At 32.3% G+C, this 13183-nt stretch overlaps 2 protein-coding genes across 2 annotated transcripts; both read left to right on the top strand.

The window, feature by feature from the left end:
- The first annotated feature begins 1172 nt into the window (after window positions 1-1172).
- LOC124941079 (histidine kinase 5) lies at window positions 1173-7632 on the top strand. The gene is made up of 13 exons (XM_047481344.1): window positions 1173-1271; window positions 2192-2962; window positions 3187-3243; window positions 3372-3599; window positions 3901-3994; window positions 4082-4288; window positions 4421-4572; window positions 4823-4872; window positions 5207-5469; window positions 5577-5680; window positions 6197-6832; window positions 7194-7373; window positions 7452-7632. The coding sequence occupies exons 2-13, from the start codon at window positions 2249-2251 to the stop codon at window positions 7572-7574; spliced, it is 2808 nt and encodes a 935-aa protein (XP_047337300.1). The 5' UTR covers window positions 1173-1271; window positions 2192-2248; the 3' UTR covers window positions 7575-7632.
- A 1016-nt stretch (window positions 7633-8648) lies between these two features.
- LOC124942807 lies at window positions 8649-10148 on the top strand. The gene is made up of 5 exons (XM_047483363.1): window positions 8649-8829; window positions 8894-8989; window positions 9313-9438; window positions 9898-9937; window positions 10019-10148. Exons 1-5 carry the CDS (start codon window positions 8692-8694, stop codon window positions 10081-10083), a joined length of 465 nt encoding a protein of 154 aa, XP_047339319.1. The 5' UTR covers window positions 8649-8691; the 3' UTR covers window positions 10084-10148.
- The last annotated feature ends 3035 nt before the right edge of the window (window positions 10149-13183 follow it).

Genomic DNA, 13183 nt, shown 5'->3' with positions numbered 1-13183 from the left:
CAAACATTTGGCCTCGTTTGATGAGGGGGTTTTTGGGATAAAACCCAGTTTTTATCCCAAAACCTAAACATCTTATCAACCATCAAATCAAATAATTTTATCATTTAAATATCAAAACTACCCTCTAATTTTATTTTCTCTCTCTAAACCATCATTCCCTCACCTACACCATATCTTCTAAAGTCAAAGGACAAATTAGTTTTCAAATTTTAAAAACCAGTTTTTTTCTACTTTTTATCAAACAAGGGTTTTTTTGGATAAAACCTAGGTAAAATCCAAAAAACCCTTCCTCAAACAAGGCCTAAGCCATTTCACCTTCTTCGAGAGAACCATGTCCATCTCCTTACTCCCCCAAATGAAGTTCCTCATCAGCTGATCAATCTCTTTCATGACCTTATTCGGGAGAACCAACATTAGAAATCCAATTTTTTGATGAATTTATTTTGAGTCATTTATGTTAATTCAATTTTAACATGTTTATTAATCTGAACGGATTGACCTGATTTTAACTCAAACTCAAACTCAAAGTAATGACCTAATTTAATTAATTAATTAATTTATTTATTTTTATTTTTTTTGTGTGTGTGTGTAGGGCTAGAAATTATTAGATTTACATAATTCTTCTGCAACAATGTGTTAATTAGTATAAAAATGGCGTGTAATCACGCTCCATGTAACGACGTTCTACACGTCACCTCGAAAAAGGCGCGAGGAAGTTCTCTCTCCTCCTCTCTCTCCACCATTTAAAAATTCTCTCTCGCATCTTACCTTTGTACCAGCAGGGATCAAGAACTGCTACGTGTTAATCTCTTACAAGCTTGATTGGATTAATCATTTGCTCTCTAGGAGAGAGAAAGAGACACTGAAGAAGAAGACCTTCTGAAGGAGCAGACATGGACGGCTTAATGAATTGTAAATGACGAGGTCTTGATCAAAGAGAGAGAGAGAACGTACTTTGCCTTCAAAACGACAGAGAATGTGAATTGAAAAATCCCTAACCTCCACAATTTCAGAATTTCTTTAACTCACTGCACATGGCTTAATCAACATCTGTTTCTCCTTTTTTTGCCTTATTCTCATGTTCGTTCCCCCTTCTCACTCTCTCTCTCTACATGCATTATACATTGTTCTAATTATATTTTTATTTGTTTTCTCTTCATTGACCGTTCAGTTCACGTTTCAGTCGCCTCCGTTCAGATCTACAGTCACAACAAAGAAAGAGCCAGAGTCGGTTGAAGAATTCTAATCCAAAATTGCTCTAGTTTCTCAAGGTTCACTTTCCGTCTCTTGCTGATGAATTTTCTATGTCGATTGCATTACTGTAATGCTAGGTTATCTTCATTCTCTACCAAATCAGACTTAGTAATATGAATTATTCTATCATCTGTTCATTTCAGACTCGAATCCTTGGAAATTGATCTACATTCAATTCAATTTGCACTTCGATTGAATCTCTGCCTTAACTATTCTTGTTATGTAAGATATGAGCAAATATTAGCTCGAATCATGGTTATACAATTAAGTTAGTGGACTTTACGTTGATCTTCATCAGTATTGCGTAAGTCCTGATCAGTTTGTTGTTAGATCGTCAGAGGCTCCAGTTTATTTTTTGAAATTGCTCTAGTTTCTCAAGGTTCAGTTTCCGTTTCTCGCTGATGAATTTTCCATGTCTGACAATGACTATATCAAAGGATAACTTATTTGTGTGTAATGCTAGGTTATCTTGATTCTCTACTAAATCAGACTTAGTAATATGAATTTCTCTATCATCTGTTCAATTCAGACTCGAATCCTTAGAAATTGATCTACATTTAATTCAATTTACACTTTGATTGAATATCTGCGTTATCTATTCTTGTTATGTAAGATATGAGCAAATATTAGCTCGAATCATGGTTATACAATTAAGTTAGTGGACTTTACGTTGATCTTCATCAGTATTGCGTAAATCCTGATCAGTTTGTTGTTAGATCGTCGAAGGCTCCAGTTTCTATAACCTTCGTATTTTCTACATTTGTTTGAGACGTAGAAAACATTTGTTTTCCAATTTTAAAGTAGATTATAATCTTATACAGAATATTATTTCACTGTTTTGTGGTGATTGCTATTTTAAACTGTTAGTATTCTTGAATTGTGAGTTTGTTCAGGTTTCTTCTATTATTAGCAGCTCATAATGGTATCTTTTGTGCAGAAGAAATCCCAGTGGACAGTGGGACACCATTTTGGTTGGATTTGATTCAGCTTTAAAATGGTTTGTGAAATGGAGAGTGATCTCCTTGAAGAGATGGATATTGAAGTTGTTTCTTCAATGTGGCCAGAGGATATAAATGATGGAAAACAATTTAACATAGAAATTCCAGAAAGTGATAGAGATATGTTGAAAGAGGTTACAATCAATGAGGATCCTTCAATAGTTGACTTCCAGCGTCTGGCAGAGCTGACCAATTACAGTGAGAAGGGGTCGTCTCAGTTAGCATATCTCTTAAAATACTGGAATTATAAGCAAGCTAATGCTGTGAGATTACTCGAGGAAGAGATTGACAACTTGAGCAAGCAAAGGCAAGAAGTTGAACTCAAGCGCTTGGAGATTCTGGAAGAACATCGTTTTGAGCAAGAAATTTATTATGGTGATAAACGTCCTATTTCCATATTAGATGGAATCTATGATATATGGGAAGATGTTCCTTCCATGACAAAAGATGTAGTTGTTCAGGATAAGAAACTAGAAATAGATGCAGAGTTTGACACTGTATTGTACTGGAAACAACGAGCTATGAATTTAGAGAAGTTGTTGGAGGCAAGTGTTCAGAGAGAGCAGATACTATTAGAGAAGCTGCAGGAAAGTCTAAAAAACTTGGAAAGACAGTCCTCACCTGTGGAAGAGTTGTCCCAAATGCTTAAACGATCAGATAATTTCTTACACTTCATTCTCCAGAATGCACCATTTGTAATTGGTCACCAGGTAACATATTCCAGATCCCATCTTTTAACAATTATGTTTTCTGCTTCGATTCATGAAGTAATTGTATTATCGAACAAGGCCTTGAGGTGTTATTTTTTGAATTATGATTGATGCTGCTTATCTTCTTGTTCATATTCTGCTAATTCTTACTTTTACCCATCTTTTGTTCTTCCAAACTATTCCATCATCTGATTCTAATTAATCATTAATGTCCCTCATTGCAGGATAAAGAATTACGTTACCGCTTCATCTATAATCATTTCCCAAGTTTGGATGAAAAGGTAATGAATTTGTGGTATGACATGGTGCATTCCTTCCTGAATTGGATGTTAAAATTATTCTATTTGTAAGACATCATATGTTCCAAATAGAATCCTAGACCACAGGGCTAAATTTGTGTTTTCTTTAGGATATCATTGGAAAAACAGACGTCGAGATTTTCACTGGCACTGGTGTTAAAGAATCCCAAGATTTCAAAAGAGAAGTGTTAGAAAGAGGATTGCCTGCGAAGAGGGAAATCACATTTGAAACAGAGTTATTTGGGTCAAAGACATTTTTAATATATGTTGAGCCTGTTTTCAGCAAGGCTGGGGAAACTATCGGTGTGAATTACATGGGAATGGAAATAACTGACCAGGTTAGAAATTTTGAGCATTTTTAAACGATGTGCATTCTTCTACTTAAATCATAGTTAATAAGCATCAATGTCAACAAAATGATACAAATATACTAGAATGACTGCCTATTATGGTTAAACAATCTGTCAAAGTTATAATGAGGATCTTGTGGAAATTCTCATGGATTAGGTTTGAAAACGATTGTTTGTAACCATCAGTTTTAAAACCTTTTCCAACCTAGGTTTTGTAGTTTGTGAAGCATTCATTTGATATGTTTTGCTTGAAGAAAGGATCTTAAAAGGATTCTCCATGCAACGACAGGTGAGAAAAAGAGAAAAGATGTTTAAGATTAGAGAGGAGATAGCTGTACAGAAAGCCAAGGAGACTGAGTTGAACAAGACTATTCATATAACAGGTTGATTCATCTCTTTCTGAGTTTTAGTTATTAATGAACTCTCTCAGAAGATAGAGGACGCTAAACAACTTTGTGTTGTTCTTTCAGAGGAAACAATGCGAGCTAAACAAATGCTAGCAACCATGTCTCACGAGATAAGATCTCCTCTATCTGGTGTTGTAAGCATGACTGAAATTCTTTCTACCACAAACCTTGACAAGGAGCAAAGACAATTATTGAATGTCATGTTATCTTCTGGAGATTTGGTCCTTCAATTGATCAATGATATTCTCGATCTTTCCAAAGTCGAGTCAGGTTGGGTGCCTTTCAATCATTAATTGTGTAGTACTAGATGTATTAGACAATGGTTTGATATTTATTATTGGCATAAACTGCACCTTCTTTACCTTTTCTATTTTTTAATTTTATGATTTTCATGTTTCTCAGGAGTTATGAAATTGGAAGCTACGAAGTTCAGGCCAAGGGAGGTAGTAAGACATGTACTCCAGACTGCAGCAGCATCGCTGAAAAAAACGTTAGTTTTGGAAGGGAATGTATCGGATGATGTTCCAGTCGAGGTTAGAAATCTATGCAATTTTGTATAGTTCTTATAATCAATATGGTATAGTGGCGATAGATTGGAATTTGGACAAGGATCTTCCATTTATCCGATACTTGTGTGAGAGACAGTCTATTAGCAAGACTTCAGTTAGCTTCCTATTTCATGAATGATGATGACCTCCAGTTCCAACTCAATATAATCATCCACATCAGGATGTATCTTCTGTATATTAACTAAAACCTCTTATTCAGCTTTCAGCATTTTAACAAGCAAAATCCCAATTTCAGGTTATTGGAGATGTCCTAAGGATACGACAGATTCTTACTAATTTGATCAGGTACGGTTGTGAAGGAATTTACATATATCTTGTAGTTATTCTATAATTGAAGTTATCTTATAAACATATGCTCTTCCACTAGATACTCTATTTTCTTTTCTTGAAAAAGTTAATTGTCTTATTTACCTAAAAATATATTGAGAGCACAAAGAGGCTACACCACTTGGGCATTACTAACGATGAAAAGAAGCTTTATTCTGGTTTGATAATTGTATTTTCTTGACAGTTAAATTTTCTGCAATTCTAAGTATAGATGCATTCTGATTTACATTCATTCTCTTAACTGTTGGAAGTCCTTCTAGTGTACTGAATCTCTATTCCTTGTTCTTTCTAGCAATGCAATCAAGTTTACCCATGATGGCAAGGTGGGGATAAAGCTATATGTGGTGACTCCACCATCTTCTTTAAGGGAGGAAAGTTCTAATCAGAATTCAACTCCAGTGCAGTCTGGTTACCCAGAAACTGGACAAAATATGGATACGAGTTCCCAAAATCGTAAGGAAGACGATCCAAAAAGCCCACTGCAGGACATTTCTCACCTACAAGAAACAGTTTGGATATGTTGTGACGTACATGATACAGGGATTGGAATACCAGGTATACTTTTCAAATTCCTTCCCAACTTAAAATTACACTGAATTCTATGTTTTTTAATTTTGAATTTGATAAATGAATGAATGAGACTTGTCTCTTTGTATTCACAGAACATGCTCTGCCTACTCTGTTTAAGAAATACATGCAAGTTGGCGCTGATACAGCTCGCAAGTATGGAGGAACTGGACTAGGCCTGGCTATCTGCAAGCAACTGGTAATCATGTTGCCATGCATTCTATTATCTAGACCCTAAACTAAATTATTATGAACTGTTTTGCTACACAATGGGCCCATTTGAAACCATTTTTTGTTCTAAATCTGAATTCTGGTTCAGATGAGAAATTGCGTAAAAGTTTCTGAATTTATATTTAACTAAGTTATGTTTCCAAAGGTAATCGAATCTGAATCCACATCTTGTCGAGATATCAGACAAAAGAAAGTGTTTCCATGCAGGCCTAACATTTATGGCCATTGATGCGAAACTAGGAAATTTTAGATGTTTCCTATGAACATGTCAATGTGGGGCTAGTTTGATGTGGGTTCATAATCCAATATACTATCAACCCATCAATGTTTTTTGTAACATTTTAAAATATAACATGTTAAAGGAATTTTTGTTAATTGACCCAAAAATAATCCAATTCCTCATTCAAAATTATTTTTCAAAGAAGAACCCAATGTTATTTACCTTTTCATGGATTTAAGGTATCAATATTTTGTTTGCTATCAGGTTGAACTTATGGGTGGTCATCTTTCAGTTAACAGCAAAGATGGATATGGCTCTACGTTTACGTTTGTTCTACCTTATAAGGTTTCAAATATAACAGATGATTCAGATGATCAAGAAACATTCTCAGACATGGAAGAAACCGATGTAGAGGCTGATTCCAATGATGATAGTTGTGGTTTTTTCCAATTCCATCCACGCAACATAGGTTCTCTATTCTCTTCCAACAGTTCAACAAGAATGCAAAAGGTGTTGCCAAATAATTCATTATTATTCTGTGACTCTCTTGAACTAAATGGATCAAAGGAATTGCCTTCACTCGAGGATGCCGGCTCCATTGTTGTTGATAGTATGGAGACACAACACGAATCTTCTACAACACACAGTTCAGATATTTCCAAAACTAAGCCATCTCATAAAGATAACGATTCAAGTTCCTGTTGCATTGATATAGTTCCAGAAGAAGTTCCAAAGGCTATCATCTCTAAACCTAGAATCCTTCTGGTGGAGGATAGCAAGATTAATGTAATGGTGGCACAGTCAATGATGAAACAGTTAGGCCATAAAGTAGATGTTGTCAATAATGGAGCTGAAGCTGTACGTGCAGTTCAGGGCCATTGCTACGACCTTATTTTGATGGTAAGTCAATCCCATTTGGAAAACACTTTCTTTGTCTGAATCTAGATGAGAAATCGTTAATAAATTGATGAATCTGTGTCTTAATAAGTTATCTTCAAAGAAGTTTATTCACGGTTTTTGATCTAAATTCAGATCTAATGTTTCCAAATGGATATAATGAAAAAGTAAGACTATGTTAAATCGTGTTTTATGTTTAGGAAGGTTTCATTACATAATCAGGTCTTTCAAGGTAGTTGAGAGTAGTTTTTATGTGTCAGGGTTAATTTTTCGTATCCATGAATAAAATTGTTCTAACGTGTTTTTCTCTATATGATTTATGATTACTATCATGGTGTTGAAATTCCATATACAATTTGTGCAGGATGTATGCATGCCGATAATGAATGGACTTCAGGCCACGAGATTGATTCGATCTTATGAAGAAACTGGGAATTGGGATGCTGCAATAGAAGCTGGAATTGATACTCCTTTGCCCTCTTCTTCAAATTCATTACAAAGCAATGGAAACTGTATATTGACAAGAAAAAGAGTCCCCATAGTTGCGGTATTTTCTCTTCCCTTTTCAAAAAATTCAAATTAACAGATATGAAAAATACTCAATTTATTTTGTATTGTGTAGATGACAGCAAACGCGTTATCAGAGAGCGGGGAAGAGTGTTTTGCAAATGGTATGGACTCTTTTGTATCGAAGCCTGTTACTTTTCAAACGTTAAAACAATGTCTTGAACAATATTTGGCTTGAGATAGTTTGAGAATTTGGTTATTGTATATAGTTAGCAAACTTAAAATGTGTATAGATAGTTAATGTATAATTAGGGAAGTTTTGTAATGTCAATGGATCTTTATCTCTCTCGATTGTTATATATCATCACTACGAATATGATCGTCTCAAGGGTATTTTTGTCCAAAAAAAATATGTGTAATTATAAATTTGATAATAAATCCTCACTTAACAATAACTTATTCGATGACTTCATCACTGAAATTGGTTGGTCCAAAAAAATATGGTATTGGAGGTGTTTTTATTTATTTATTTAAGTGGTTTTATATTTGAATTAATTGAATTTATTTTATTATTAATAGTTATTCAAATTAATCATGACATAGATAAACTATAAATACATTGATTTTTTATCCACATTTACATCACAATTCTCAAACTAACACAACCGATACAAAAGTTAATAAGACACGAATGTACTGATTGATCGTGATACTTTGAGCGAGTTAAGACACAATACATAATGAGAGTGAGTTTCGACACAGCTCGACATGATTGAAAATCTGACACGAATTGCCATAATCGAATACGACTGTTTAAACACGATACTGAGCTTTAAATTGAACTTTCACCATTTTAATTATTCGTGATTTTTCCCAATTTAACAAAAATATGTCAATTTTCTTATTCTAAACTATTATTTTTTTCTTTTTTTTTACTTAATTTGTTGCGCCTGCAAATAAAATGATATTTAAAAATTTTGACGATAGAATATTCAGTTGAGATCTAAGTTTATCGAAAGTTAGTTTGAATGACTAAAAAAATGTGATATAAACAAATATTTGAGAAAATATTAATTAATTTAGTATTCATTTTCAGATAATTTTACAACCGTACAAATTTTTATTTGTTTTAAATTGACTATTTTTAAAATATACACATTTGAAACATTTGAATGCAATTTGAAAAAAAAGAAAATAAAAAACAATTGCTAATTTTTGTTTTATGAATTTTTTTTAATTAATTAAGAAAATAAAAATGCAGTCTTTCTTAAGCCTAAATTTGAATATTTCACTCAAATTCAGTGGCCACACCGATCGGAAAATTTTGAATTCTAGAACTGTGATTTAGAGAGAGAATGGGGCATCGTTATCTTCAAGAAGACCGTAATCCGGCGGTAGACGGTGTAGCGAATTTATTTACAAAGGCCAGCCACGATCTATCACTCGTACACGATAAGCTAGAGAAAGAGTTCATAAAGATTTACCCCAATGATGTAAGTATGATCAACCCTTTAACTCAAACCTAGATTTTCTCTTTACAATAAATTGATTTTTCAGGCGAATCCGATGAAGCTTGTGTCTCGGATAAAGAAAGTAGAGGAAGATCTGTCCACTTTGAAAGATCAGTGCCGTGAGCTACTCGCAGCCAAACAGGTATATGATTCAACCCTTATGTGTATTTCCTTCAATTCAAATGATTTGCTGTAATTTCTTCAATTTAATCAAACCCATCTATGTCTTTGCTGAAAATTCTTCAATTCAATCAAACCCATCTTTGTCTTTGCTGAAAATTCTTCAATTCAAGCCTACTTATGTCCTTGCTTCAATTCAAATGATTTGCTGAAAATTCCAGAGAAAGAAACAGTATTGATAGTTGTTAAATGGAATTCATAGGGTATTGATTATAGTTTTTCAAATGTGGTTTGAATTTTGGGTGAAACTCATGAGTTCAATAATGTATTTTTTAACATGTATAGGATTTAATAGATAAAGCCAGGATGACCCTTGTTGGTAATAAGTTGTCAGTACAAAGGATGCAGTCCTCTTTGAACATTCCTGTTGCAAATGATAATGAAGATCCAGCATATGCTAACTTCAATCAGGTAAATGAACCTATTTCGAAACTGCTATTTTGTCACAATCATGATCCCATTTATGATTTGTTCTTTTTTTGTATATGATTGTTTTGTGGATTTAATTGGATCAGATGAAAAATCACTTTTATCTTGTGCAAAGGATATGAGTTTTTTTATCTTCTACTTGTAGCATTGTATTTTGGAGGTTGTAAATTTTCCAAATGGTGTCTAAAGTGGTTACACCCTTTGCCAGCACGCAACCGAAATTGATTGATTTGGCGAGTTTTCTCTTACCCAATTAAGCTCATTGCCTATGGCTCATTAGCTGAAACCTTGCTAACACACATGGCTTCATTTGAAAATATCATTTATGTCTGATTTCTCATTCTGATGTGGATCCATAAGAGATCACATTTGAAAATTGAATTTAATCTCACACATATGATTAGTGATCCTGATGGTATTTGATCATTGACATACACACAGGTTATTGATGAATGGACTGCCAGAGTCAAATCTAAAACTGGTAAGTTTTTTTAGAGAAGATGACTGTTTTGTTTGAGTTGAAAACATATTTGTTCAAAATTTGTTGATCTGGTTTATGCAGGGGATAAATCAGACTCTGAGGATTTAAATCAGTTGCTGTTTTCAGCAATTGTGAATGACAACTGAAACATAACTCATTATACATTGAGCCCATTTCGAAAAACTTGTGGGTCTCGATTTGGGTTTGTCTGTTTCTTGTGGGTCTCGATTTGGGTCTAGCTGAGAAACTGATAAATAATTTTGTTGTCGATATAAAAATTGTAGTAGATTGAAATACATTGATGGTGTTGTTATCAAAAGTTCTAGTGTTAGAAAATCATTCATTTTATGCATTTTTTTGTTAGTTAATTTTTGTATGATGAGTAAATGAGGAATGATATAATTACAGTTAATATATATTAAAAAAAGAAGAAAAAAAAAGAAAATCACCATTTGAGTGAAACTCATTAAACATTTATTGCTTATATAAAATCCAATTGAAATTATGTTAATTTTATAGTATTTTTTGATTTTTTTCTTGAAATTAAGGAGAATTAGCCTAACACTCATAATCGGTTACACTTTCAAATGAAATAATAAGTTCGAAAAAGTAAGATAATAAGAACTAAATATTTTTTGGGTATTTCTTTTCTATAAAAGAAAATGTAAAAATAAATAAATAAGGATTGATAGTAACAATGATATAATGCTTAAAGTTTTCCAAAAATTTAGAAAATTGTCATTGGCGTAAGAAATGGACTATGTATATCAATTTGGAAAGCTTGATGCTTTTAGTTTCACCATTAAGGAAATAAACCATTTCATACAAATTCATACAAATTAAAGAAAATGGTAAATTTTGATAATGTATTCATTTTACATTTAAGGCTAATAAGATTAATTTGTAATGAAGAAATGGTCTAAATTAATGAAACCTATAGGTGAATTTGTTCATTTTTACACTGATAGGGTAAAAATGATCTATATAAGATATGGGCTATTTTATAAGAAAAATCATAGAAGTAACACAATGAAGATCATCATCATGTTCCATGTTGCTATTCTTCTTCTCTTTTCTTTTGTCTCCCAAGGTAACTAACTTCCTTCCAATCCAATGTTCTTATACATATTTTTTTTATTTAGTTGGAATTAAGGAGAAATTGTTGTTTGTATCGAAGGAAATTGCCAAAGAATGTGTTCATTATCGAGGGTAAATATCTCCACTCATAACACATTCACGACGTTTCAAGGAATGACGAGATGGACAGTGACTATAACGAACAATTGTGAATGTATTATAAGAGGAGTTCCAGTTTACTGTCATGGATTTCAAACCGTTCTTCCGGTGGATCCGAGTTTATTATTACAAAAAGGTGATGGAACTTGTGTTCTTATCAAAGGCGACTTATTAATCCCATCTGAATCTGTTAGATTTGATTATGCTTTTGATCCACCTACATTTCTATTGCCCACAAGAAATTCTATAATTTGTCAATCATAAGTTCATAACTTAATTAGGGTTTTTATTAAGCTCATTTTGATCTTTCATCCACTTTCATTTCTTGTTGTTATTTGATGTGTGTTTTGTTATATTAGTTGTGTGTTGAAAAAATGTAAGTGAGAAATGAAATTGTATTTTGATGAGATTTAAGATCCAACACAACTCAATTGACATCTAGTGGACAAAATTTGAGAAAAATTAAAAATTAAGATAGAACAAGTATATGCATTTTTTTTTTTTCAATACTAACTTTTTAGCCAGTAAATTATAAATAAATAAATGGTAAATTAGTACGACGAATTGAACTTTCTCCGCTAACACTTTTTACTTTTTTGAAAATTTATTATTGTCTCAAACTACTCTAACATTATTTTTGTCCGTGTTTCGTTAATGATTTAGTATTAGTATGCATTTTAGAAAAAAATTTGAATGAAAAAAATTAATACTAATATTTACCTCATTATTTTACCCTTCAAATTATGAGGTTTTTAATTAGAATTGAACCTAAAATATACCTCATAAGTAACTCTTCAACATGACTTAAACCTGATAATTGTAAAAATAAATTAACTAAGAACTGAGATTAAAAAATTACATGTAAGAAAATAATAATACCCCCACTAAATAGCTTAACCGATAAAAGTGATTTCTAATCTATATATATATAATGATGCTTAATTTTTAAAGTGTCCGGATTGTCGGGTCGAGAGTTGTGGTTAATTTGGATACTTGGGTCGGATTGTGGGTTGACCCATTTTTAAATTTAAAACGGTTAAAAATAAAATTAAAAATGTTAGAGGTATGTTTCGAACTTGCAATCTAACAAAAACAAGTACAACTCTTTAACCAACTAGACTACAAAGACTTTATATTTTAAATTCAACACCAAATTTGATAAACGTGGGACGTTTTAATATTAATATAAGTTCAACTTTTTAACTAACTAATCTATATATATATAATGATGCTTAATTTTTAAAGTGTCCGGATTGCCGGGTCGAGAGTTGTGGTTAATTTGGATAATTAGGTCGGATTGTGGGTTGACCCGCCTTTAAATTTAAAACGGTTAAAAATAAAATAAAAAATGCTAGATGTATGTTTCAAACTTGCAACTTAACAAAATAAGTACAACTCTTTAACCAACTAAGCTACTAAGACTTTATATTTTAAATTTAACACCAAATTTGATAAATGCGGGACGTTTTAATATTAATATAAGTTCAACTTTTTAACTAACTAATATATAATGATGTTGAGTAAATGGATACTTGGGTCAGATTGTGGGTTGACCCACCCATAAATTTAAGACGGTTAAAATTAAAAATGTTATTCGTAATTTTTTTCACGATTTTTTTTATATTATTATTCGTGCATTTGCTAAATGTTAGTTGACTAAATGTTACATGTTTGACTTAAAACAAGTTAAATAAAAATGGAAACCAGGATTCTCATTGTCTAAGATGTTAGGCTAGCTTTTTACATTAAAATAAATAAATAGATGATAATAATAAATAAAAATAAGTATTATGGTACATGAAAAAGTTAGATGTGAGAGCCTTGCCGGGCATATACGAGACTTGATCATGTGCTCGAATTTTGAATTATACTATACAATACTCTAACTTCTCTATTCATCACTGACAGTTGAATAACTTCGGAAAAAAGACAATATATTTAACCTTAAAATCCTCAAACTCTTGCAATTAATGTTGTTCCACGGGATATTAAAGTTATCTTGATTATTCA

This window comes from Impatiens glandulifera, chromosome 6 (genome assembly GCF_907164915.1).
Source record: "Impatiens glandulifera chromosome 6, dImpGla2.1, whole genome shotgun sequence".
Classification (NCBI taxonomy): domain Eukaryota; kingdom Viridiplantae; phylum Streptophyta; class Magnoliopsida; order Ericales; family Balsaminaceae; genus Impatiens; species Impatiens glandulifera.
Note: the sequence above shows the minus strand (reverse complement) of the source record. Positions and strands in the feature narration are given on the sequence as shown.

Bases quoted from the DNA above. Each gene is read 5' to 3' on its own strand.
- LOC124941079 (XM_047481344.1), top strand. From the start codon at position 2,249: ATGGTTTGTGAAATGGAGAGTGATCTCCTTGAAGAGATGGATATTGAA. The intron at 5,470-5,576 runs GTATACTTTTCA...TTGTATTCACAG, and splicing joins TACAGGGATTGGAATACCAG to AACATGCTCTGCCTACTCTG. The intron at 7,374-7,451 runs GCGGTATTTTCT...TGTATTGTGTAG, and splicing joins GAAAAAGAGTCCCCATAGTT to ATGACAGCAAACGCGTTATC.
- LOC124942807 (XM_047483363.1), top strand. From the start codon at position 8,692: ATGGGGCATCGTTATCTTCAAGAAGACCGTAATCCGGCGGTAGACGGT. The intron at 9,439-9,897 runs GTAAATGAACCT...ACATACACACAG, and splicing joins CATATGCTAACTTCAATCAG to GTTATTGATGAATGGACTGC. The intron at 9,938-10,018 runs GTAAGTTTTTTT...TGGTTTATGCAG, and splicing joins CAGAGTCAAATCTAAAACTG to GGGATAAATCAGACTCTGAG.